The sequence below is a fragment of the Drosophila subobscura genome, chromosome J (genome assembly GCF_008121235.1).
Source record: "Drosophila subobscura isolate 14011-0131.10 chromosome J, UCBerk_Dsub_1.0, whole genome shotgun sequence".
Lineage (NCBI taxonomy): Eukaryota > Metazoa > Arthropoda > Insecta > Diptera > Drosophilidae > Drosophila > Drosophila subobscura.
Window position 1 is genome coordinate 22,246,897 of NC_048532.1, and position 23,267 is coordinate 22,270,163.

General features: G+C 43.5%; 3 protein-coding genes across 7 annotated transcripts in view; 1 reads left to right on the forward strand and 2 right to left on the reverse strand.

The window, feature by feature from the left end:
• Positions 1-550: 550 nt before the first annotated feature.
• On the reverse strand, positions 551-1,859 carry LOC117894910 (osteopetrosis-associated transmembrane protein 1). Its single transcript, XM_034802207.1, has 4 exons — positions 1,484-1,859; positions 1,222-1,406; positions 984-1,164; positions 551-924 (listed from the first exon to the last, which is right to left on the reverse strand). The coding sequence occupies exons 1-4, from the start codon at positions 1,806-1,808 to the stop codon at positions 725-727; spliced, it is 891 nt and encodes a 296-aa protein (XP_034658098.1). The 5' UTR covers positions 1,809-1,859; the 3' UTR covers positions 551-724.
• A 267-nt stretch (positions 1,860-2,126) lies between these two features.
• Positions 2,127-23,267, forward strand: part of LOC117895040 (spectrin beta chain, non-erythrocytic 5) — a 34,406-nt gene continuing 13,265 nt past the window's right edge. For 4 of the 5 annotated variants that reach the window (XM_034802414.1, XM_034802415.1, XM_034802416.1 and 1 more), the window contains exons 1-7: positions 18,309-18,463; positions 19,954-20,156; positions 20,227-20,394; positions 22,337-22,453; positions 22,519-22,781; positions 22,844-22,973; positions 23,078-23,265. In XM_034802414.1, the coding sequence (XP_034658305.1) occupies positions 18,379-18,463; positions 19,954-20,156; positions 20,227-20,394; positions 22,337-22,453; positions 22,519-22,781; positions 22,844-22,973; positions 23,078-23,265 (1,154 nt within the window). In that variant the 5' untranslated portion in view covers positions 18,309-18,378. Of the gene's footprint in view, positions 2,294-2,981; positions 3,171-18,308; positions 18,464-19,953; positions 20,157-20,226; positions 20,395-22,336; positions 22,454-22,518; positions 22,782-22,843; positions 22,974-23,077; positions 23,266-23,267 lie in introns of those variants that run through there. The other variant, XM_034802417.1, reaches the window with a different exon arrangement.
• On the reverse strand, positions 5,360-6,355 carry LOC117895042 (E3 ubiquitin-protein ligase RNF185-like). Its single transcript, XM_034802419.1, has one exon. The coding sequence runs from the start codon at positions 6,255-6,257 to the stop codon at positions 5,598-5,600; it is 660 nt and encodes a 219-aa protein (XP_034658310.1). The 5' UTR covers positions 6,258-6,355; the 3' UTR covers positions 5,360-5,597.

Here is a 23,267-nt window from a genome sequence, read left to right on the forward strand (position 1 = left end):
GAAAAGCGTTCCATGGGAAAAGACTGTTTTTACACGAGTTTATCTTCTTATATCTTATGGGTATAACAACTAATGCAACAAAAATTATTAACATTTACATACAAACATACATACATACATATATCCATGTCTTTCAGAGACAGAGAGGAACCCAAGAGCCCGACACACATCCGAACGAAAAAACGTATGTCCGGTGGCCCACCACCAAAACTCCCCAACCCCCAACCACAATCCACAGTCTAAGATCGAACGAACGAACGCTCTCGCTCATCTACCCACCGTAGTTACTTAGTTAAAACTTAGCAACGTAGAGAGACTTTCCATTTCCAATCGAAGGACTGGCAACCCATAAAAGATTCGCTGGATTAAAGCCAGAGTCCCCCACGGAGAGACGAACAGACAGACTCAGACGAAGACGTGACCTTTGGACAGTGAACTAGGAAGTTGTTTGCTCTTTTTCATTGCAGAAGCTGTCCACGTGCCAGATGCGGCTGTCCCGGAGAGAGATTCTAACCCAAAGACTGAGATGTGAATAAAGACTTTTGCTGGATTACAAATCTATATAAAAAGTTGTTGTTACTTTTATTCAGAGATATCACACAAGTGGCACACGTAAATACATTCGAAAATATATATTTGATGAAGGAAGAACCTTGGGGGAATCTTCAGTAGGGGATTATGAATGATTTTTAGAATAATTGGCGCAAAGGGATTTCCCCTCCCTTTAGGCTCTTTTTGGTTTCACCAACACCTCCTCATCGCTGGAATCCAACATGGAGTCCGATTCGGAGTCGATGCCTGCGCCGCTCAACACTCTGGCAATCTTCTCCGTTCTGGCAGCCACTGCCACTGGCGGTTCCGTGGGCGTGGACAGCACAGCGGCGGTGATGAGAGCAGAAGTGGTTGGCGCATCCAATTCGGGAGCTAAAATGGATAGAGATAGCATAAAGAAAAGTCTCTTGAAGCGGGGGGGAAACACTTACTCTCCTCGTTGAGGAGTCCGTGATTCGCCTCCCGTCGCCTGGTCAGCACAATGGCGGTGATGTAGAAGGTAAGAATGGGCAGCAGGACCACCACAAAGACGGCAATGATGAAGGTATTCAATTTGACTTCCCGCTGGCAGCATTTCAACGTTTTCGACCAATTCGAACGTGTGCGATTCATCTGAAAGAAGGAGGGGAAGATTACTAATAGCTTCCCCAGCTGCAAGCTGCCACTTACTCTGTCCTGTAGATCAAAGCACACGAGTCCCTTGTTGGCCTTCTCCATGCCCAAGTAGAATTGGTTGAGTCCGATGTAGTCCCCCTTGCAGGCTGTGCACGGATCATCTTTATTTGCACTGAGACAGCCATCGAGAATTACCCACTTCTCATCATACATTTCCGAATGATTGCCATTGTAGCAATCTGCAAAGAGAGAGCGAAGGGGGAGGAGAATGGATGCTGACTCAGACTGAAAAATGGAATGCGCTTCCGAGTCTTACCCTCGCAGCTGGCCTTTTGCCAGAGATTTGTGAGTATGCCCTGGGTGGTGGCCACCACATTGATGCGATCCGAATCGAGATATATTTTGGAGCAGTTTGCATTGGAGAGCAGCTCGTCGTAGCTGTGGGTGAGGTTCCTGTACTCCGGTTCGCAGCCGACGCAGAGCTTCACCGGAACGGACTTTGTGGTCGCGCAGTACACAAAATGACTCTGCCAATTGCCCAGTCTGTCCACCAGGTGCTCGCAGCTTTTGTTTTTGTTTTTGGCAAGCAACAGGCTGCAGTTGCAGCTTAAAATCAACAAAAAAGCAAACAAAAGCGACATTTCTTTCGTTATTTACCCCCGAAATTCGTATCGATAGCCGCTACTATCGAAGGGAGATAACAAGTTCAGCTTATCGCACACAAGTATCGATATGCAAACAAGGATGGTAGGTTACGAGTCGGGTAGGGTTGATGATCATGCGATATTTTACCCAAAGTACTCATAATTGCGTGCAACATTCGGGTAAATGTCCCTTGCCATTTGGCAAATTCCCTTACCGTTTGAACACAAATTGCCCATTCACAATGGGAACTGGTTTTTGTTTTGCTTCCCAATTTCGTTCTCTGTTTTTCTGTCTGTTTTCAACCGTCATCCGCGCTCGTCGCCATTTTTGTGTGTGAACAAAAAAATTGAATCGAAAAGACGTGCGCGCGGACGAAAGCGCGCCACTGGAATTGAAAAATTGTTGATCGACTAAACCGCTAACAACAAATAACCACATGAGACCCCGTGCGCCGTACCAACAACCAAGCCATTAACCAAACGTAAATCTATTTCTCGATGTGTGTGTGCCTGTGTGTTTAAGTCTGCTTTTGTTTCGTGGCTGTATTTGTGCTAATTAGAAAATTGTGCTGCTGCGGCCGATCTTGCTGCTGCTGTTGCGCTTCTAACGCCGGTGCGGTGCTTAAATCGCGGCTACTTCTAATTACTGCCCCAAAAAAAATATAACCAACAAAAAACAAACCTACAAAGCTGGTTTTTGCGCAGCTCCGTGTTTGTGTGTGAAAGCGGCTTGTAAGCTCAAGTCCGTTTGGGTGTGTGTGTGTTTGTGTGTGCATTGGAATTTGTTATTAAGGTCAGCCGCCGAGCAGCAGCAGCAACAAGTGACAAAAATTCTTAGGCATAAATTAAAAAACAGAATCCGAAAACAAGAAACCAAAACCTACAATTCTTTTGATTTCTTTTACACACTTTTTTCGGGCTTTATCTACCCACAACAACAAGAACAACAATAACCGCCGCAGCAGCCACAATAACAACTTTCCGGTTTTTCTCCTTCTCCTGCCTACCATCTTCGTGGCTACGCTACGCGTCTTCTGCATCTTTTTCTTAACGAACACGAGCAGAGAGCAGGAAGGAGTAGAAGCGAAAGATCGTAAAAAGAGCCAAATCAAGTGAAAATATTGTAAATGAAAGATAAATAAAAAAGGAAATTTATGCAAATTTAAACAGCAGCCGCCGCGGCGCAGCAGCCAACAAGGAAAAAGAGAGATCACAGCGCAGCAGCAGAGGATATCTACGCAGAGCGAGATATTCCCATAGGAGAGCGGCAAAGTAGAGAGCGCAACAGATATTTGTGTAAGCCAGGACAATAACGTAAATCATTCACGCTGGATTTGGGATACTACGAGGCTGTCAAAGGTGAGTGCAAAATGAATGGAAATACAATCCGTGAGAGGGGCGTTACTGTAAACTGTAAACTATAAAGCACCAAATAATATGCCGTTTATGGCCAACAAAACCCAAGGTGTTGCATAAGTGTGCAGAGAGGATCAAGATTGACTGTAAAACTGTGCGGAAGGGTGCGTGTGGCCAGCTCGTAAAATTAGCGTAGTGAAGCGAGAGGGATGGACACATGGTGTAAGTGATGCAGGGAGAGTGGCCCCCTACTACCTCCTCCCTCCCTCTTGCTCGATCTCTGTGTCAGTGTGCAGGTGTCTGCGACGTCATTAAAGCCAGGCTCTCCTCTGTCTTGCTCACTCTCTGTCGGTCGTAAACTAGGCTAAGTAGGGTCTTAGCCAAAGCACGTTTTGGCTTCGCTTGTCTCCCTCACTATTGCTCTCTTCCTCGCACGCTCGCTCGCTTGCTCTGGGCTTGGTTTATTTTTAAACCGCATTCCTCTTTGGCATTTGCCTGCTCTCTAGCTCGCTCGCTCATTAAGCATTCTGCAGTACCGTTAGCTGCAGTTTTGGAGCAACTGATGCCGGCGCAGCCGCAGCGGCAGCGCTGTTGTGATTTGTAATTTGCTGTAAATGCATTTCGCCAAGACAATTGCCGTTTAAATTCAATTACGCGCTTAACGGGTCAGCCAAGAGGCCAACGACAGCAGCAACAGCCGCGTCGGCAACAACAAGGCCAAGGCGATCTGGAGGAAGAGGCAAAAGGGAAAGAGAGAGAGATGCCATGCCAACGCCCCTGTAAACAGATGCCCTGCAGAAATTACAAAAAGTGCAGTCGCAAGCATCAACAGTCGCCCAGTGCTTGTACAACTGCAGGCGAAATACAATTCCTATTGGGAGAGGGAGGCAGACCAAAGACCTCCGTTGGTCCATTTTGGAATGCTCTTTTACATTCCCCCCACACAGGCACACATGCATTCATAGAAGTCATATGCATACATACATATGTATGTGTGTGTGTTATTCTTGTTGCTGCTGCTGCTGCCTTTGTATACCCTGTGAAGAGGGGCTGTATTGGGTTTGGAAAATTGTTTGTCAACCACATGAAAAGAGTGAACCCAAAGTGAAATCCACATTTACCAAAAGTTATGCATTAGATTCTGAATGATTCATCCATCCGAAATATGGATCCATTGTATGCACAGACAGTGAGCAGTGAGGCGATAAATCTGCAAGGGTATTAAACCTGAGACCCCCGAGTGTTTGTCTCTTTCTTCTCCGTCTCTTCGGCATTTTGCGCAATTTGTGCGCTGTACTTTTTATTTGTTCTTTGTTTCCCCTTCTTTTTTTCTCCCAATTGGAGTTTGGAGTTAATGCTTTTGGTTAATTCCATTCAAAATCGGCTCCGCGGCAAGTCAATCAATCAATCACCGCATTATATGGTTATGTGACTACCAACCTACCCCCCAATCCAATCAATCAAAGCCATTAAACGAATTTAGAACACTCTTTTGGTCCGGTCGCTCTTATCGCCGACAGTCTCGACAGTACTTTTGGATAATATTTCGAAAGGGAAATCACAGAGACGCGAATGGGAGTCACAAAGATAAGCCTTAACATTATTTAATGATGGTAATTGCTCAAGTGCCGCCGCTCAAGTGAGGGGGAGTTGCAATTACCCTGTAATTAATTAAAAGGGCTGGAGACCCTGCAGGGGTCGGGATCTCTGCTGCGCTTGATGAGTGCCAATTGACTTTCCGAACTTGCAACTGGGGGATGTGGAGTGCACTCTTTTTAGGCAGTGCCTTTCATTTGATGTATTTGTGATTTTAGTTTTAGTTAGTTACTCAAATCTTATGCCATATCTGTACTGTAATCTCACTTAAGAGCTTGGGATTCCTGTCACAACTTGTTGACTGCTCTGCTGACGGATGTCACATTCAAATTCCACTTTCCATGCCATGACAAATTCCATTTAAATACCATAATATATTCAACCCCATTTCAACCTTATCGCGCTGGCACATAGTCCAACAAAATATCATTGATTATTGCTTAATCTATATATGAAATATTTATATAGTAAAAATAGCCAATGTCACTTGCCAAAATGATAAGGAGAGGATCGATGGATGGGATGGGATGGGATGGAGTACCCCCCCCTTGGAAACACGTTCAATCTGAATGATGTGTCCATTCATTCCACTTATATTTATCTGATGCTACAATTCATTTATAAATGTTCAAGAGCCAAACAGAAAGTAGTGTAGTGTTTTTAATAATATTGTGCGGCGGCTCGGTGGGTTCTTTGAGGAAAAAGGTTTCATGTGAATGTCTCAATGAATGAATAACCAAACAACCCAGTGAAATGTGTAATCAATCCATTGCAATTGTTTCTTAACTGTTGAAATTTTGATGTGTTTTCTGTGCGTTAAAATGTGTCGAATTCTTATGAAAGGATTAGCCACGCGATGCACAGTAGGGCCACAAAAAGAAACACCCTGGAGACTGTAATTTCGCCGCTGATTTGCTGTGTGCCACGATTGTCGGGAATCGGACGATGTGCATCCACATTGATGGCAAGTCGAACCAAATTATAGCGAAAACGGAAAAGGTTATAAAACCTGTGAGCTTCGGCAGCAAATTCAACTCGACGGCTATTTAAAGCAACGCGTGCCGGCATTGGTTCTTTGCGGTGTCCAGCCGGTCGTGGGGTAATCTTCTTGCGAGGATCCACTTGCTGCTTGCAATTGCGCCCATAGATGGGTATGACTTTGTTCTTGTTCACCGCACCCTTGCACACGGGGCAGAGCTTGACTCTGGGACGCGTCACTAGCCACTGGTGCAGGCAGGGCCAGCAGAACAAGTGGCCGCACATGGTAACCACGGCCTCCTGGGCGATGTCCAAGCATATGTTGCACTCGTAAACCGAAGCATCAATGGGTTCGTTGTCATCCGCGTCGCCCGTGCCACTGCTCGGTTTGGTTGAACCACTGGAGCCCGGCTCAGCGACAGTCGATACGGTCGTACAGGCTGTCGACTGCGTTGGGGCTGTGTCCGTAGTCTGGACGATGCTGTCGTTGCCACCCTTCGATGGTGCCGAATCCATGGCTTGTGAGTCACTTTTTGAGATTTGCTATTCAATTTTGCAACTGACTGATCGGAATTTGGTTTTATGTATGTGCTGATACAAAGCCACAATGATGGAAAACTAATGGGTATCTATCTGTACTTGAAAATTACATTCCACACCTCGATTAGACTCGTTCCAATTGGCTTCCAAGTGTGTCAGAGATATGCAAATAAATGGCTTGGAAAAGCAATTAGAAAATAACCGCAATAGCCGCTACAGCGACATGGTTCTCTCTCTCTGTCGATCGCTCTCTCTTTTGGTCTCTCTCTCTTTGGCTTGCCGTCTGCTGACACTCTCTTTTCACTTGCCTATGAAAAGGAGTTTTTCTTGGTTTTTATTTTTGGGGAAAAACTTGGCTAACTTTGGCTTTAACTTGTTTTCCGTTTCCCTCTGAGCTCGCGCCAAAACAGAAAAAAACAGCAAGAAATAAAAACAGGAGAAATACCACATGAAATGCACATTCAAGGCTATAAGCCACAAAATACAACAACAACAAAAAAAGCAACAACGTCAACGCCACTAAAAAGTAAACTTGCTCTCAAACTGGTTTTCCCCTCTCCCGCTCCCTCCCTCCCTCTCTCTCTCTGTGTGTCTGGTTGTCTGGTCTTTAGTACTTGGCTCACTCGCAGCAGTAGTTTGCTTTCTTTTTTTAGTCAGAGTCAAAGTCTGTTGACTGTTGATGACGACGACTACGACTACGACTGCATGTGGCCAAAAAATGCATATCTACCTCCCAGGAAATGCTGTCCCCACGCAATAATTTCAGATCCGAACAATACAAAAGGAGTCTGTAAAAGGGAGAAAGAAAAGTACAATGTGATCGCGCAGCTTCTGGCCAAAAGTTGAGTGCAAAGTGCCAGATGCTCAGTCTTAACCTTACCCCCCATTGTTTGCTCTGATCCGCAACAATTACGCGTGCTACAGTACCCAGCAAAATCAGTTTGTTTGCAACTGTTGCCTGGAACCACCAGCAGCACCACCGAACGTCGCCTCAACCTTGAAACTGGATTTACAGTGAAATTTCTCACCCAAATCACACAGCGACCGAGCTCTCTCCCCCTCTCTTTCTCCCCCCCAGCTGACTGTCTAGATTGTGTTTCGAGTTTTTGGAGCTTTGAGCCATAAACAATTGCCACATTTAAGGCTTATTTATTATGTAGCTGTCTCGTTTTTGGCCAAGCCATGCCCCATGCCTTTGGAATTTTTGGGTAATGCCCACAGTCAAGTGCAAAGAGTGGTTTCAATTTCGGCCTCAAGCTCAGGCGAGTGATCATCAGCAGCAGCGGAGGAACTCACTCGACGATCCCCTCCAACTGAGGATGGAGCTTATCCACAACGGAAGTGGCTGCGCGGCTGGAATTCCGGTTAGAAAAACTAGCAAAAAAATATATGTACATATAAAAAACTAACAGCCGAAAATCTTATCAGCAGGCGGTGCTCCGTCTCTCGGCAACAAAAATTATATTCAGCCTTGAGGTTGAGTCTTCAACTGTGTGAGCGAGCAATTTGCCAATCAACTGAGAGTTGATCTCGCTGGAAAACAAAACGAAAGAGCAGACACACAAATTTAATCATGGCCAACAATTTGCAATTCTTCTCAGCGTTCGCTGTTGTTGTTTTTGGGGACCCCGGGCCCAATCAAAATATTTAGCTTTAAAGTTGCAAAAAAAAAGAAAAGATGATCGACAAAGTCAATAAACAAACAGTGAGGGAGAGCAGAGTAGAAGAGTAGGAGAACAGCACGTTGCAGAAATATAAGACTTCCACATGGCCGGAAGACTGCGGTGCTTTCAAACTCCAGCCGATCTTCTGCTGCTGTTCACCACTGTAGTAGCATCAAATGTACAAGTAAGTACATACAATGTATGTAAAATATATGTATAAATGTATGTGCATACATTCGTAAATTCATCTGCTGCTGCCGCTGCTGCATTATGAATTCTCCGGCGAATCTTTGGTCGGCGTTGGCTCTTGGGGCCTTCGGGGCAATTAATTACATTTTGCGCACTTTGTTTCCGCTTTGCACCGCTCTCTGTCTGTGAAGCGGTAGAATTTCGAACTCTTTTTTTGTGTTTTTTTTGCCTGTAATTATTTCTTTTGCTTTTCTTTGTTTTGGTTCTTCTCTCACACGCCTTTCGCTTTGTAGTTTGCTGTTGTTTACCCAGTAAGCAAAATGCTGCAGAAAGGGTAGATCGGTACTCCGCTTTAGCTTTGGGATGCTACTAAGTGAATTATTAATGGATATACCGCTAGTCGGTGCACTGGGGTAGAAGATCGTGGCCACCCCAGAGGAGACGAAGGAGACACGAAGCCATAAAAGTGCCGCTGCTTCTTGCATTTTCTGCCTCTGCTGCTGCTTTTGCTGGGAAGGTGTTGATGGTCATGCCCCATGTCCATGGCTGTGTCTGTGTCTGTGTGGGGGCATTGATTTCGTATTTCGTATGCCTTGCAGCGGCCTGAACCCCAAAGAACAATGCGCATGTGCGCTACTCGTAAATTGTTGCTTTATTTCGAGGTTCCTCTACCGGGCCCCCTCCCTAACCCTCCTGGTTTTGCATACATCGCTGCGTACATCGATCGGAATCAAAAAGCGTAACAGAGCAAAAAACAGAAATGCCAAATATTTAAGCGGCGGCCCCCGAGATCCACAGCTGCTAAGGCTGCCGAAGACCCCGAGACACCCCGAGGCCTACCAGACGGTCGGACAGACAGACAGAGAGACCTACATACAGAGGGGGAGACGTCTTACACATAGGGAAAAAAGTCACACCAAAAATTCTGTACGTTCGGTTCTTTAGAACACCTTTGTAGCTGGGAGTGAATAATAACACCATTTAGGGCACATATTTTTATTGGCTCTTTGCCTGTGTTTGTCATTCAATCAAGACGATTTTTGGTCGCTGAGTAAATATTCGCTTTAGGTGGTAAACCCATTAAAAGTTCGTAGCTTTAAAAGTCTCCAATATTTAGATCGATTTATTCGGAAAATATTTTGAGTATCGGAAACAAAGATTCCACTACCTTTGGCAACAATGTAAAGCAGAAAATTGCCACTAAAATCCATTGCAAGATTTTCTCTCGGTGTAAGGCCCTGTGTCCACGGGACCACGGTGCTTGGGCCCAGTTTCGAGGCGCGACGTGGATTACCTTGCTATCGGCTTTGATGGTTTTGGTTTTGCTTTTGGTTTTGCTTTTGGCCGCTCGGTTCTTCTTTCACTTTGGCATTCCTGGACGTACTTTATAAATTGTTTTGCTTTATTTTCTCTCTCTGCTTCTTTTGCTGTTTCTGTTATTTATGTTACGAGTATGAGCGTTATGCGTTCCAGTTCTTTCACATGGGATTTACCGTGGAGGAGGAGGAGGTGCAAAAGTGGAGGCTAAGAGATCAGTTAAGGCCATTCATTTAGGCCCAAAAATCGTTGACATTCTCAGTATGTTCCTGCTGCTGCTGCTGATGATTATGGGTTGCTGCCACAAATGAAATGTCTGTTTTCTGTGGCCTGTAAGAAATCTGCAATGCTATCTGCTAATGGGTCTCGAAATACTCGGACGACTCCGACTGTTTGCCAACGGAAATCGAGGTGACTCCGCGCAATCAAGGCATTTTGTTGTCAACTCAATTTATGACTTTCGTTCTTTATTTTCTTTATTTTTTTCGTTTGATATTTGGTTTATTTATTGCTATTGGAGTGGACTTTGCAGAGATAGCAGAGAGGGCTAGTGTGTGTGTGAGAGAACTTATCAGCGATAAAAATTGATTGCAGCAGGTGCAGAATGCATGGCAGAATCGATGGAAAAAACTAAATGATGTCACAGTGTCCAGAAGTGTCCAGAAAAATGCTCGTAGAAAAGTGTGAGTCATTGAGAAACAAACCAGAGAGCAGCTTTGGGAGAGAGAGACAGAGCGGAAGCATCATCATTAGTTGTAGGTTTATTGCCTCGTTTTGATTAATTAGCTGGGAACAACTCTTCTCTGCATTCTCCGCTCTCCCAGACAACTCTCTCATCAGACGATGACGCTAGCTCGTGACTCGTCCGTTCATTGGAATTCACTGACAGCATGTTTTACATTTGCATTTCTGCTGTCTGCTGCTAAACTGCTGGGAACACCGAGTTTAACCTTGCGATCAGCTTATATAACGCTACTTATTTTTTGCTAAAGCCAACATCAGCAACAGAATTGACAGAATATTATTATTATTGCTAAAGGTTAAGGTTTTCGCTTGTCTCGCCTCATTTCGTTTCGTATTTTGTTTCTGAAATAAAGCCAACAAATTACACGCTTAAAACGTTGAAAATATTTACTTAAACGCTGACATCAGAGGAATCGTAGCTGCTCCAAAGGGGAGCGGAAAAAAGAGTAACACGTAGAGAGGAGACTGACAGCGAGAGAGAGAGTGAGGAGTACCGCAATCAACGCAAGAGCTTCCAAATTTTTATTACTTTTCTCCCTAAAAACTTCTTGAAATTGAATTTATTTTCTTTATTTTTGTTATTTTCGTAACTTTGTGTAACTTTTACCGGTTTACTATCGGTGTCTGGTTCTGCTTTTCGTCTGTTCTGTTCTGTTCTGCTGTTTATCTGTTTAGCATTGTAGCGTGAAGCAGCAGCAGTCAGTCAGTCTTATGATCTTTTAGTTATTTTTCTTCGATTTTCGGTGTTCGTTGCTCGGTTTGTTTGCTCTTTTTATTGACGACGCTTTGATTATGACGCCCCTTTATGGAGGAGGAGGAGTGCAAAGACTTCATCAAGCAGCAGCAGCTAGCAAGCGGGCAGATCGAGGCGGCAACACTGACAATAATTAGCATATTCCCCTCGAGGGCAGGAACCCGTTTCTCGACGGCGGACAGGGAACGGCAGCGTCCCCAGGTGCTGGCAGTAATCAGGCCACCCGGTAGCAGCAGCAGCAGCAGCAGCAGCAGCATAGAATTTGTTCCCAGGAGAACCCAGAAAAAAGCGGCATAGAAAAAGGTTCCATAAGAGGATGGATCTAAGCTTTTCAAGGCCCTGTTCGTGATCCTAGAGATTTGCTCTTTGGATTTCCAATTAATTATTTATTTTCTGACACAAACATCTGTTCGTAATAATTGTACCCTGTGAAAGTGTAGCTTTGGTATCTTTTAGGAAGATTATAAATGTGTTGTGGGAACATGGCACAAGATAACCCAAATACAAATTCATTTCACAGATAAAAGATACGAAATTGTAGAGGACAGCCACTGCTTTTGGTGGGGAACACTGGGAGCACTGGGAGCACTCTCCTCCAAGTATATTTATAGCTGAAGTTCCTCTTCCAAAAAGACTCCACACCACTTGAAGAACTCCACTCGAAGATAATTTATTCGTGAAATGTTTTGCAAACGAAGAGAAACCGCAAAGAATTCTACAGTTTGTTTTTCCCCTTCCCCCTTCCCTTTATAACGTCATCGAAAATGAATTTCTCGTGTCGTGTAATTCTAAACTTGAGTTCAGTATTTATTTTATTATTATTCATTATTATTATTTGTGGCTTTGCGCAACGTGCTCTGTGAAATGCAATTTTTTGGGGGGTTCCAAATGGGACTGTAACGCCTTATTGGAGTGTTTTGAGCCATCAAAAACACATAAAATCGTTTGAAATTCATTTAAAATCCATAAGTTATCAGGGAATTACGGGTAGTAACAAATGTTAACAACATTTGATGGGCCACAAGGCTATCTGTTGTTCAAAAAAATGATTCCATAATGTAAAGAAGAATTTAATGTTTCGAATGATTCGATTTTTATGGCACCCAAACACTTGATTAAACAAGGGCTGCCAGAGGGAGGGGCTCTGAAGCTAAGCCTGAAAAATCATCTAAATTCCAATTAAAAAAAGTTTTCCATGAGCCGCAAAGATCTCTCTCTTTGGAAGGGACTGGGCCGCCCTCCCATTGCCCTATCACATGATTTTGTTTCCAATTTCAATTAGAGGCTTTTCGTATAGCGATCGAACAGATCTCTAACTCTCGTACGATAGAAATTCTTGTGTACGGAGAATGATGACTATATTTTCTGTTGAAATATTGCCTTCGTTTCGTTTTTCCATCTTTTGTTTGCTGTCAAAAAATGAAATTGAATTGTTTCAGGCAGTCGTCAGTCAGAAGAGCTTGTTAGACGATCGCTTGATTGCCATTCCGCGTACATTTTAATTAAAACTAAGAAGCGGCCGTTGGAGAGAGGGGAGGGGAGCGCGGGCTGCTGCTATCACTGGAGTTGGGTAACCTTAGCCTACTGAAACGCACTGTAGAACAACTCGATAAGGGGAATGCGACTTTTAGGGGCTTTTTCGTCACTTCCTGCGAAATTTGAAACAGAAATAAACCTTCGCCCCAAATGGAAGGAGTTTTTAGAGCTCTTTGCCCCACTGGCAAGACTTCTTGGAGCGACTCCCCAATGGAAAAATTTACTTGAAGCGGTGCCCCCCACCTAAGGAAATATTTATTTGAAGCGCGTTCTTCAAAGTGCTGGAATTATAGTGCAAATATTTGATCAAAACGATGAGTGTGGAATGGCTAGCGTGTATTTGTCATATATGTAGCTATGGAGGACTGTGTACTACGAATATACATATATTACGTGTATATCCAGCACATGGCGCTTCCTCCACTCCACTCCCCTCGATCCCTCCGTCAATTGCGAATGAGTCACATTTCGCTGAGCTGCCAATTTTGGTTAGAAAACACAACACACGTGTTTCAGCGACAGAGAAAAGGCAACAATTAAGCTCTCCTCATATGCAAATCATTCATTGATTAAGTCATAGCTTCAATGTGCGATTCTTTTCGTGGGCAGAATCGCTTGGGAATCGAAGAGTCATTAATCAGTAGAAATAACAGCGGGAATAGGAGGTGGGAACTGTCTTTGTATCATTAAAGGAGAATCAAAACACATTTCGGGTAAAGAAAACAACTAGAGAATTAGTATTTCCACCGAGAACTGTCTTACGCTTCATTCCTAATGAAAAAACAAACATTTTCTGCATTTTTCATTGAGTTGCAGCTGCAAATAAAATAACTTTCTGCATTTCAAAGTGCATTTCCGTTTGATTAAAGCCAAAGAAGTATGTGGAAAACTCTGAAATATGTACCTCTCTTTGCTAATCAATTAACTAATCTTAGTCACACTCTTGGCTGTGATTCCTCGTCAACTAATTGATTGCCTTCGGCACTTCCTCTAGCTTTCAATCAAAGGAAATCAATCAAAATGAAGCCCACAGACCCGTTGGCCGTGCTCGGGAGGAATCTCTTGGACTCTGTGTGTGTGTGGCAGAAACCAGAGAGATCTCCGGTTAATGTGCGCGTATATCCGCCATAACGAATCTTAATGATGCCACAATTAAAAGAAGACGCGTGCCTCTGCCTCTCTGGGAGTTGCCTCTCCCCTTTGGGCACAAAATTAATGAATCCCCACAGCCAAAATAGACTCCAAAGCGTTGGAGCCAAATTTATAGTTAGTTCTCATTCGAAATTGATTCGAAAATAACGCCCCAATATAAATGTTTCCAAATGTTTTCACTTTTAATTGATTTTTATTGTGTGCCAAAAAATACAGAGAATATTTTTTGGGGGGAGGGGCAGAGAAATCGACGGGCACCCGTTGGAATCTACGGAATCTGTGGCTGAGCTGAAAGATGAAATATCTCTGAGAGCTCCCGCTGTGAGACGCAGGGAGAAGCTTAACAAAAAATATCATCAGCCAGCTGCCATTGTCGCCCCAAGAGAGATTTGTAGAAAAAAAGAGCTTGGAAAAAGTGATGTCATCGTTTGATTATTTGATGGATTTATTCGCTTTGTCAGCCAAAGCAGCAGCAGCAGCAGCAGCTCTGGGCCTGGCCCAAAACCCAAGCCTCACATTTTCCCAGGGCCCCCCGAAAAAGGAAAGGCTGGGAAAAGCGCCATTCATTCATTCATTCATTCGATTGGGAATTGGAAAAACATTTCATGGCCAAAAGCCGCAAACAAACAGAAACAAAAAACACCCAAAAAAACATTCGGATTAAATCGCTGAAGCGGCGGCGCCCTAAAAAATATTTGCATAGACAAAAGACCAGGCAGAAGGGGAAAGAGAAGGAGAATGTAGAAAGAGATAGAGAGCGAGAGCAAGAGAAGGCGAGGCGGAGAGATGTGCGTGAAATACGGTAGCAATCGGTGGCGCATGCGCCGGGGTCGCGCCGCTGCCCAAGAACGAAACGAATTGGATTCAAACATGGCCCAAAAGAGAAATAGAGAGAGAGATATAAGAACAGAGAGATAGAGAGAGGGGTGCTATGATGTAGGGGCAGTGGGGGAGGGTCGTCAGCAATAGAGAGATCCAAAAGTCAGAGTCGGCTTCGGTCCAATGATGAGGTCATCAAAAGAAGCATAGAATATGCCATAGAATATGCACGACACGATATGCCGAGATATGCCGTGTCGGATCGTGTCGGGTGCGGGTGCCACAGCAGGCGTACAGCCCCCTTGGAGGAGGGGGCGTGAAGGTCCATAAATAATGGCAGTAGAATGAAGAGTGAGGAATGGACAGAAGAAGCAGATAGAAGGGAGTGTAGAAGACTCCAAATAGCACCAAATAATGGCAATGAGTGGGGGAAGGAAGGCAGCAGAACCAAAGATAAGAACGATGAAGAAGAGGAAACGAAGAAGGAGAAGCAGAAGTAGAAGAAGAAACATCAAATAACCAAACATTGACTAATTTTTGCACAAATAACTTTTGGGAGGGGGCAACGGCATCGGCATCGGCAATTCATACGCGAACCGCCTCAGAGTTAACCAACAAATACAATGGAGGAGCAGTTGGTGCTGAATGAATGGCAGTGTGGGGAGCAGCACCAACAATGAACAACAATTTCGATTTCAACAAAAGCAAAAGCAAAAGCCAAACTTAAACGAGTAACAGCCATAAAAGTGAGGGAAGACATCAACCAGCGACCGACGAACACTTTGATGCCAAAAAGTATTACCAAATATTTTTTTCCTCCTCCTCTTTTATGGATCTCTGGCTGATTTTTTTATGGCTACATGTCTGCGATTTTAGCTTTGGACAATAATCAGGCAAAATGTTTGGTAATTATTTTTAAAGAGCAAACGCCAATTTTTATTGAAGCCCCAGTGGAGTGTGGAGGAGTGTGGAGTTCAAGTTTGAACTTTTGGGGGCTTGTAAAAAATGTAAATTGAATGATGGAATGGCAGCAGAGAGATCGTAAAACGATGAAGTGATGGACTAGGAGTGAAACTATTTTTAAAATATTTATTACCAAAGGATGCAATGATGGATGGGAAATTAAATCTCCAAACTAAATTCAAGAATTTATGGATTGAAACTGCTCTAAGATGATCATAAATCGAATGCCTGAATAATAGTTACACTCAACTTTAGATTATTTCCAAATCTTTTTTGTCTTTTTCTTTCTTATCGCTTGTCCTTTCTTTAAGAATTTCTCTGTTTTTTTCCTCGTTGAATATTTTTCGAAAATTGTTTAAAATTCGTATCACAGACAAAAGAATTTATAACATTGCCTTTTTTCTATCTCTGTGTCTGTCTATATATCTTTCTGAAGCTGTTGTTTTTGTTGCTGTTTTTGTTGGCTTGGAATTTAAATTTCCAGCGAGCCACTGATGAGGTAATTTTATGCATAGAAAAACTTCAAAACAAAGCCACAAATACCCTAATTTGCGTGGTGACACAGGTCTCTCGTCTCGTTTCATTATTCCCTCAAACAAACAACAACAGCAAACAAAATAAAGAGACAAATAAATCGCAACAAGAGGGATGACAGAATGAAGTTTTGTTATCCTCCATTTCAATCACTCACGCAAAAGTAATTAAAGACAAACAGAGGGAAACTACTTTGGATGCTATCAGCATCTATTTGGGTGGATAATTCTTGTGCTTAAGATCCATGTAAAGAACATCATTAGATGCGCTGAGAACATTAAAATGGGAACCCGAAAAGATGGCATGAGATTTGATTGCGATTTTTGTTGATTTTTATTTCAATTTTTAGCATTATTTACTACCATAAAAAATTCGTGCCACAAAACGTTTCCAAGTCGTTGAAACTTTATGGATTTATGTAAATGCCAAGGCTTATTTCAGGTCTTATGTTTAGCGGATTATAACCACGACAGATAGATCCACAGATGCAGATGTAGCACAATCCCAGAGATCTGTATCTGTATCTCCCCAGAGACAGATCCATAACTTTGTTAGAGAGAGGGGCAAAAAAAAGAAGATGTTTATAATTAGAATTTCGCAGCTACATTTGAATACTCGTGTGTTCCTCCTGTTTCTCCAGCAGATACATCTGCGATCCGCATGTTTTCTCTTTGGGTTTCTGGCGATCAAACATGCGCCTGCGCGCACACTCGTTCTGGTTCCTCTGGGGCTGCTGCTGCTCTTGAGGGTGTGTTTATTTTTGTATTTTTTGTGTGTTCTCCCTGTAAACAGGAAAGAGGAGCAGCAGCAGTAGCAGCCTTCGTTTTTCCTTTTGTTTTTAGGTGTAAAAATAGTTTTTATAGTGCAAAGACAGCTGTGTTGCTCCTTACTTGAGGGGCAGCGAAAGAGATGAGTTCTCCCCTCCTTTGTTCCTGTTCTTCTAATGAGAAACTCCATCTTGTAAGTAGATTTACGATCACCTATCCCTCCTTTTGGGTGAGCGAAATGGAATGTGTCGCTTGTTCTTGTTAAATATTTTTAATGGTTTTTTCCATTTAAGCCTAAAGTTATGCCTCGTGTTCGACTATCACTTGGGGCCACTCCACCGCCCCGTCCTCACTCTGGTGCCGCCTCCTACTTTTGCTGTTTGCATTCTGATTCTGATAAGAGCGCCCACATCCTTATCGGCCCCCACCATTTATGGTTAAAGTTTATTGTCACTAAACACAAACTCAACGATCGCTCGTTCGTGTTGCTATTTTCTTTGCTTTTTTTTTGCCATTTATTGTTTGGTTTTCACCTCTTTTTTTAATTGATTTTTCTATTTGCTGAAGCGAACAGAACGAAGTGTTTTGTTTGCCATTTTTGTTGCGGGACGAATGAAAATGCCTTCCAGATGACCTCAGCAGAAGGGGACTCTGGAACGGGGTAGGATTAGGGTTCCGCAAGAATGGTGTCGCAGAAATAAAGACATTCGCAGAATTATGGCATTTCAAATGGTTTCAAAGTATATTTTGGGAATGATATCATGGGAGGGAATGTCGGGATATCAGATTCAAAAAATTTCAAAATTATCTTTGCGCAATGATGTCATAGGGGAAAGAGCTTAATTAGTGTTTGAATAATTTATAGACCTTTTTTGGCTAAATTATTGGCAACTCAATGATCCAATTTCATGGGAATTTCTGGCTAGAACAAATCCTTTATCGATCCCTGCAATCGCTAGACTCAAATATGTCCAATGGCATGCCATGAGAGAGATATCGAATGATAAGATAACTTTGTTTTGTGTTGTTCGTTGAGAGAGAAAGATGGATTCTGCTCGGCAGCTTAACCCTCAGAGCAGCGTCACCATTGCTCCACCCCTTAGCCCCTGCCCACCCCCCATGCTATCTGTCAGTTAAGCCGCGGAGAAATATTCGAGATAGCGATAAAAGGAATATATTCACCATAGCCCAAAGAATTTGCTGCTCACTTTCGGTTTTCGTGGCCTCTCGTGTGTCGCTCTTTGATGATAAAAACAACAAAATGGGGAGGAGGCAGGCACCTTTAGGGGACGGGGTAAGAAGGGGAGGATCGCTGCCATTCGTGGCGACCAACGAAATCGTGCCAAGTGCCAGTCGGCTGCCCCTTTAAAATTTTTCAGTGACCAAACGACGCGGGTTGTGCGAGCAACTGCCTCCAAACGATCGTAACCGTAGAAATAATTCCCAAAGAGAGAAACTCGAATCTAGAGTGCCACGGGACTGGACTCTCAATAAAGAAACAAAATCGAACAACAACAAAAACGCCACTCAAGGAGGATTCCGAAACCGATTCCGGAATTCTGAAATGTTTTAATCGTAGAAAAATATAGTCCCCGACCCATCAAAATTTGAAGTGTTTAATTGAGTGCCAAGAGGAGGAGCGCCAATACGCCCACACCATGGAGGAGAGCAACGCTCAATATCGTTCCAACTTCACACGGAACGAATATCGGCGATATATATCCTATGAGCGTCAGTCATTGGGTAGGTTTTGATTTTGAAAGAAAATTTGAACTTGAACTTGGAGCCAGAAATATGAAAGGGAATGGCTGAGGCCTTCCCTGCTTTTACTGCTGGTGCCGTCCATCCCCATGGAATTATACAACTTCCCCCACGAATGAAAGTACATTTCTCTTATCGGCTCTGATGGAGTGATAACAGTTGATAAGACTCCACAAATATTTGACAAATGACTCCTCCTCGGACATCGAAGCTGCCAAAAACCACAGACTAGACCTACGCTTTCTGCTGAAACTCTACGAACTCGGATACGCTTTAGTTCGTAGCTTCATGGCCCCTGCCATGCCCACTCAACCCTGGCAATTGCGTAACCCAAAATGTTGATAAAAAACCTTTTTTTTTGTTTCCCGTGGTATGAAGTAATTTTAACGCTCGTCGTTTGATAACAGAACCCCGTACCGTACGCTGTCAAGGCGTTATGACATGCTCTGAAAGTGTTACTGTGGTGGTTGTTGTTGTTTGTACTCTATTTAGGAAGGGTATAACTGCTAGGACTTAGCTTTTGTGGGGATATATTTTCAAAAGGCACTCCTAACAAATGGTGTATGCCGGTATATGCTAGCGTTTCGCTCGGATCATTTCTCTGCCACGCTTTTGAGCAAATTTTCTGTATTTTGTACGCATTTATTTAGTTTTTCTTTTGCATTCTCTTGTATACTTTTCGCTTGTGCATCTGGCTGTCGAAAAAAATATAGAAAGAAGATTGCTGAAATGTAGACAGAGTTATAAAGAAATTAAGCTGACTATTCTGTGCCAAGAAATCGACCGAAACTTCCTTGAAAACGAAGCAATTGCAGTCTTAGAACTCCACTAATAGTAGTAGATCATGATTATTTGTATGACTTTGAGATTGATATGGATTATAACCATGAGGTAACAGTATTTCTAGAATATATTTTTGGTTTGTTCCCTACCAGACTAGAAACCTAATTAAAAGAGAGGAAAAAAACCCTTGTACATTTATTGTGATTGTTAAATGTTTCAATGCCAATCGATTGTCGCAATCTTTGTGATTCAGAAGGGAGAAGTTCCCCCTGCTCTGGCAATCTCTGGCATTCGAAATTCGTAATGTTTTAAATTTAGGAATTACGACTAAACTAACAATAAATGAATGTCGAATGGAATGTGCGACTCCTAACTCTAGCCAAAGATTGTTTTTTGTGTGTGTTTTTTATGAGAGAATACCAGTATAAGGGGACACTGATAGGAACACAAAAAACACCTCGCCGCACGTACTTATCTCTTAGATTCTCCAATAGGCAATAACGTCATGGGTTCGACATTATCTTTTGGACTTCCTCTATTGATTTCTGTTGTTGTCAAGGGGGGGAAAATCAAAACAAAATACTAAACGTTTTCGTGTCGCCGCTGCACTTGTACGAGCTCCCGAGACTCTCTCGAGAGTCGAGTACTAATCCCGTGTTTAATTCTCTCTTTTTTCTTGTTTCGTTTAGCATCACAGTATGAGCCGGGAGGCTATGCCACGCTGCAAACCTCAAGCTCATCAGCAACATCCACGAATCGCGGCACCGGCAACATGACGCAGCGCGACGGCATAATTAAATTTGAGAATGAGCGGATCAAAACGCTGCAGGAGGAGCGACTCCACATCCAGAAGAAAACATTCACAAAATGGATGAATTCATTTTTGATCAAGGTAAAGTGGGGGAAAGCTCACAGACAGTTTGGCATAAGTGAAGCTAACTTTTGGTTCACTTTACTTGCAGGCCAAAATGGAGGTGGAGGATCTATTCACAGATCTGGCCGATGGCATAAAGTTGCTCAAGCTGCTGGAGATAATATCGTCGGAGAAACTGGGCAAGCCGAACAGCGGACGGATGCGCGTACACAAAATTGAAAATGTCAACAAGAGTCTGGCATTCTTGCACACAAAGGTGAGTGGCGGAAGAGAGAGAGAGAGAGTCGCCACACAAAAAAGAGAGTGCAGAGTGGAGGGGGAGAGTCTCCATGGAGAGTGCAGAGTGGAGGGGGAGAGTCTCCATGGCGAGTGTAGAGTGGGGAATCTCTTTACGCATTTGTAGAAAGTGCAAGTCGCGCCTGCGCAGTCATGCGCGCGGCTCATTGCGTGCCTTGTTTGCCATATGAGAGGCAGAGAGAGAGAAAGGAATGGGTTGGGGTGGCCCCACCATGATCTCCCCAAAGAAGTGAGAGACCTGAAATATATTTAATTACCTGCCATCGCGGTTTTTTCTTGGCAATTTTCTGAAATATTTTTGCATACTTTCTAATGCATTTTTTTCGCTGCTGCCGCTGATGTTTGCCGCTTCGTGTGGCACATTTTCCTTGTGCACTTTCTTTGGAGTGATTTCGGTGATTTTTAATTGTTGCCAGCAGAAGAAGATTGCTGTGTGTTGCATGTGGAAGCCATGCAACAGGCCATGCAATCGCATGCGACATAGTTTCGCTTTTTATTCGCTTGCAGATCGGATCGGTGGGTGCTCCTCTGCCTGCCTCTGTCTCTGCCTTCGCCTTTTTTTGTTTTAGCTGCTAATCTAATTAGAAGCTCGCTTAATGCCTAAATGCAACCGATTAAACCGTTGCAATTTGTGTCCCACAAAACGACAAATGCCCTGCCCCGCCACTCCCCCACTCGTCTCTCTTTCTAATTCACTTTGTCTTCTGTTAAATGCTTTTTCCAGTGAAAGTTTTTTTGGTTTTTACTTTTTTGTGTGTGTGTACAGCCCTCCATTTCATTTCGTATTTCTTGTGTTTATGTGACACGGGGCATTGGAGTGCATTTTAATTGGTTTTGGGCTAGAGGAAGCCCCGAAGTTTCGTTTAAGGCAAGCGGCAGGTTCATTGAGGCGTGGAATGGAACACGAATCTTGGAAAAGAGCAGAAATTTACTCTGAAATTAGAGTTCGTTTTATGAGCAGAAGAATCATTAGTGTTTCTAGTGGGATGTTGTACAAGTTTACAGCTGGTTTTGAAGCTTTTTGCTCCCAAATTTCCTCCCAAACTCACAGCAAAACTGGTATTTAATCTGTGACTCTATTAAATTATTCTTCCTACATTATTTGCTCCATAATAGTGGAATATTTCTGATCTAATTTCATCTATAATACGAACAACAACCCAAAAATCACCAAATACCGATTTATTTTTGCTATTTCCACCCAATTACACACATAATCGATCTCTTGGCTTGTCTACTTCTAACGAAAATGTGTCCTTTTGCTTATGGTACAATTTATACAGAGTCAAGTAATGTTGCCTTTCGCTTATGAAAACATTTGTGCAGCGCTTAAGGCACCAATTTCTACAGTAATTCCACAAATGAACCATCGCTCGAGTGGACCAGTTTTGTGTACAAATCCAACTCGCATTCCACACTCCATCTTCCATCTTCCATTTTCTGTTTCTGTTTCTGTTTCGGTGGGTCATAAATCAGTCTTAAAGTTGACCATTTTGTAGTCGCTGATTATGCGATGTAGATCGGCTATCAGCTGCTGGAGGTAACTTATGCTTTCTTCGGGCCATGACCTACTCGTGGCCACAAAATGCGAAGCGACGAGCTCCAGCAGCGTCGCAGGTCAAGCAGAGTTCAAGCACCTTTCCACCTGATAATGCGTGACACCAGACCCAGTTTACCTTTTGCTTGTGGCTGTAGATGTCACTGTGGATGTGGATGTATCTGTATCTTTTGCTGTGTCTGTAACCCGATACGCAGCTTACAGCCCCACACCATCTCCAAGCCAGAGAGATAGAGAAATTGAAAGAAAATCCAGGGCGGAACGAAACGGAACGACATAAAAATACAAAAAAAGAGAATGCTAATGTGGTCTGTGCTCCGTTTTCAATTTCCCCATTGTATAGGTACGCCTGGAGTCCATTGGTGCCGAGGATATTGTCGATGGCAATCCCCGATTGATTTTGGGTCTCATTTGGACAATAATTCTGCGATTTCAAATTCAGGAAATTGAAATTGATGTTGTAAGTAGAGCAATCGAAACACCAAAGATAGAACTCCGATTAATGTTTATTTCTGTCTCCTTTAGGATGAGGAAAACGAATCCAGTGAGAAGCGTTCGGCCAAGGATGCGCTGCTGTTGTGGTGCCAAAGGAAGACGCACGGCTATGCGGGTGTCAACATTACGGACTTTACCTCCTCCTGGCGCTCCGGCCTGGGCTTCAATGCGCTCATCCATTCGCATCGTCCGGATCTGTTCGAGTACAATACGATTGTCAATTCAAAGAACTCGAATTTGGACAATCTGAATCATGCGTTCGACACGGCAGCCAATGAATTGGGTATACCAAGGTGGGAGCACTTCACTCTAGCGAAAGATTCTTTGCTGATGCTTTGGTTTATCGTATTTCCAGCTTACTCGATGCCGAGGATATTGACTCCGCCCGACCTGATGAGAAATCAATCTTGACCTATGTGGCCTCGTACTATCACACCTTTGCACGCATGAAGAACGAACAGAAGAGCGGCAAGCGCATAGCAAATGTAAGTGGCAGTCGCTGCAGCGTAACGAGCGTCCAATCCCAATCCATTTCTACGCTCTGTTTCACAATGGAAATGTCGTCTCTCTTCTGCATTTCCCCCGGTAGATTGTTGGCCAGCTAATGGATGCCGATCGCAAGAAGATACACTACGAGCGTCTGACCACAAACCTTCTGAGCTGGATCCGGCAGAAGACTTTGGAGCTGGAGCAGCGCAATCTGCCCAACTCCCTGGAGGGCATACAGCGTGAACTGATGGCCTTTAAGGAGTATCGCACCATCGAGAAGCCGCCCAAGT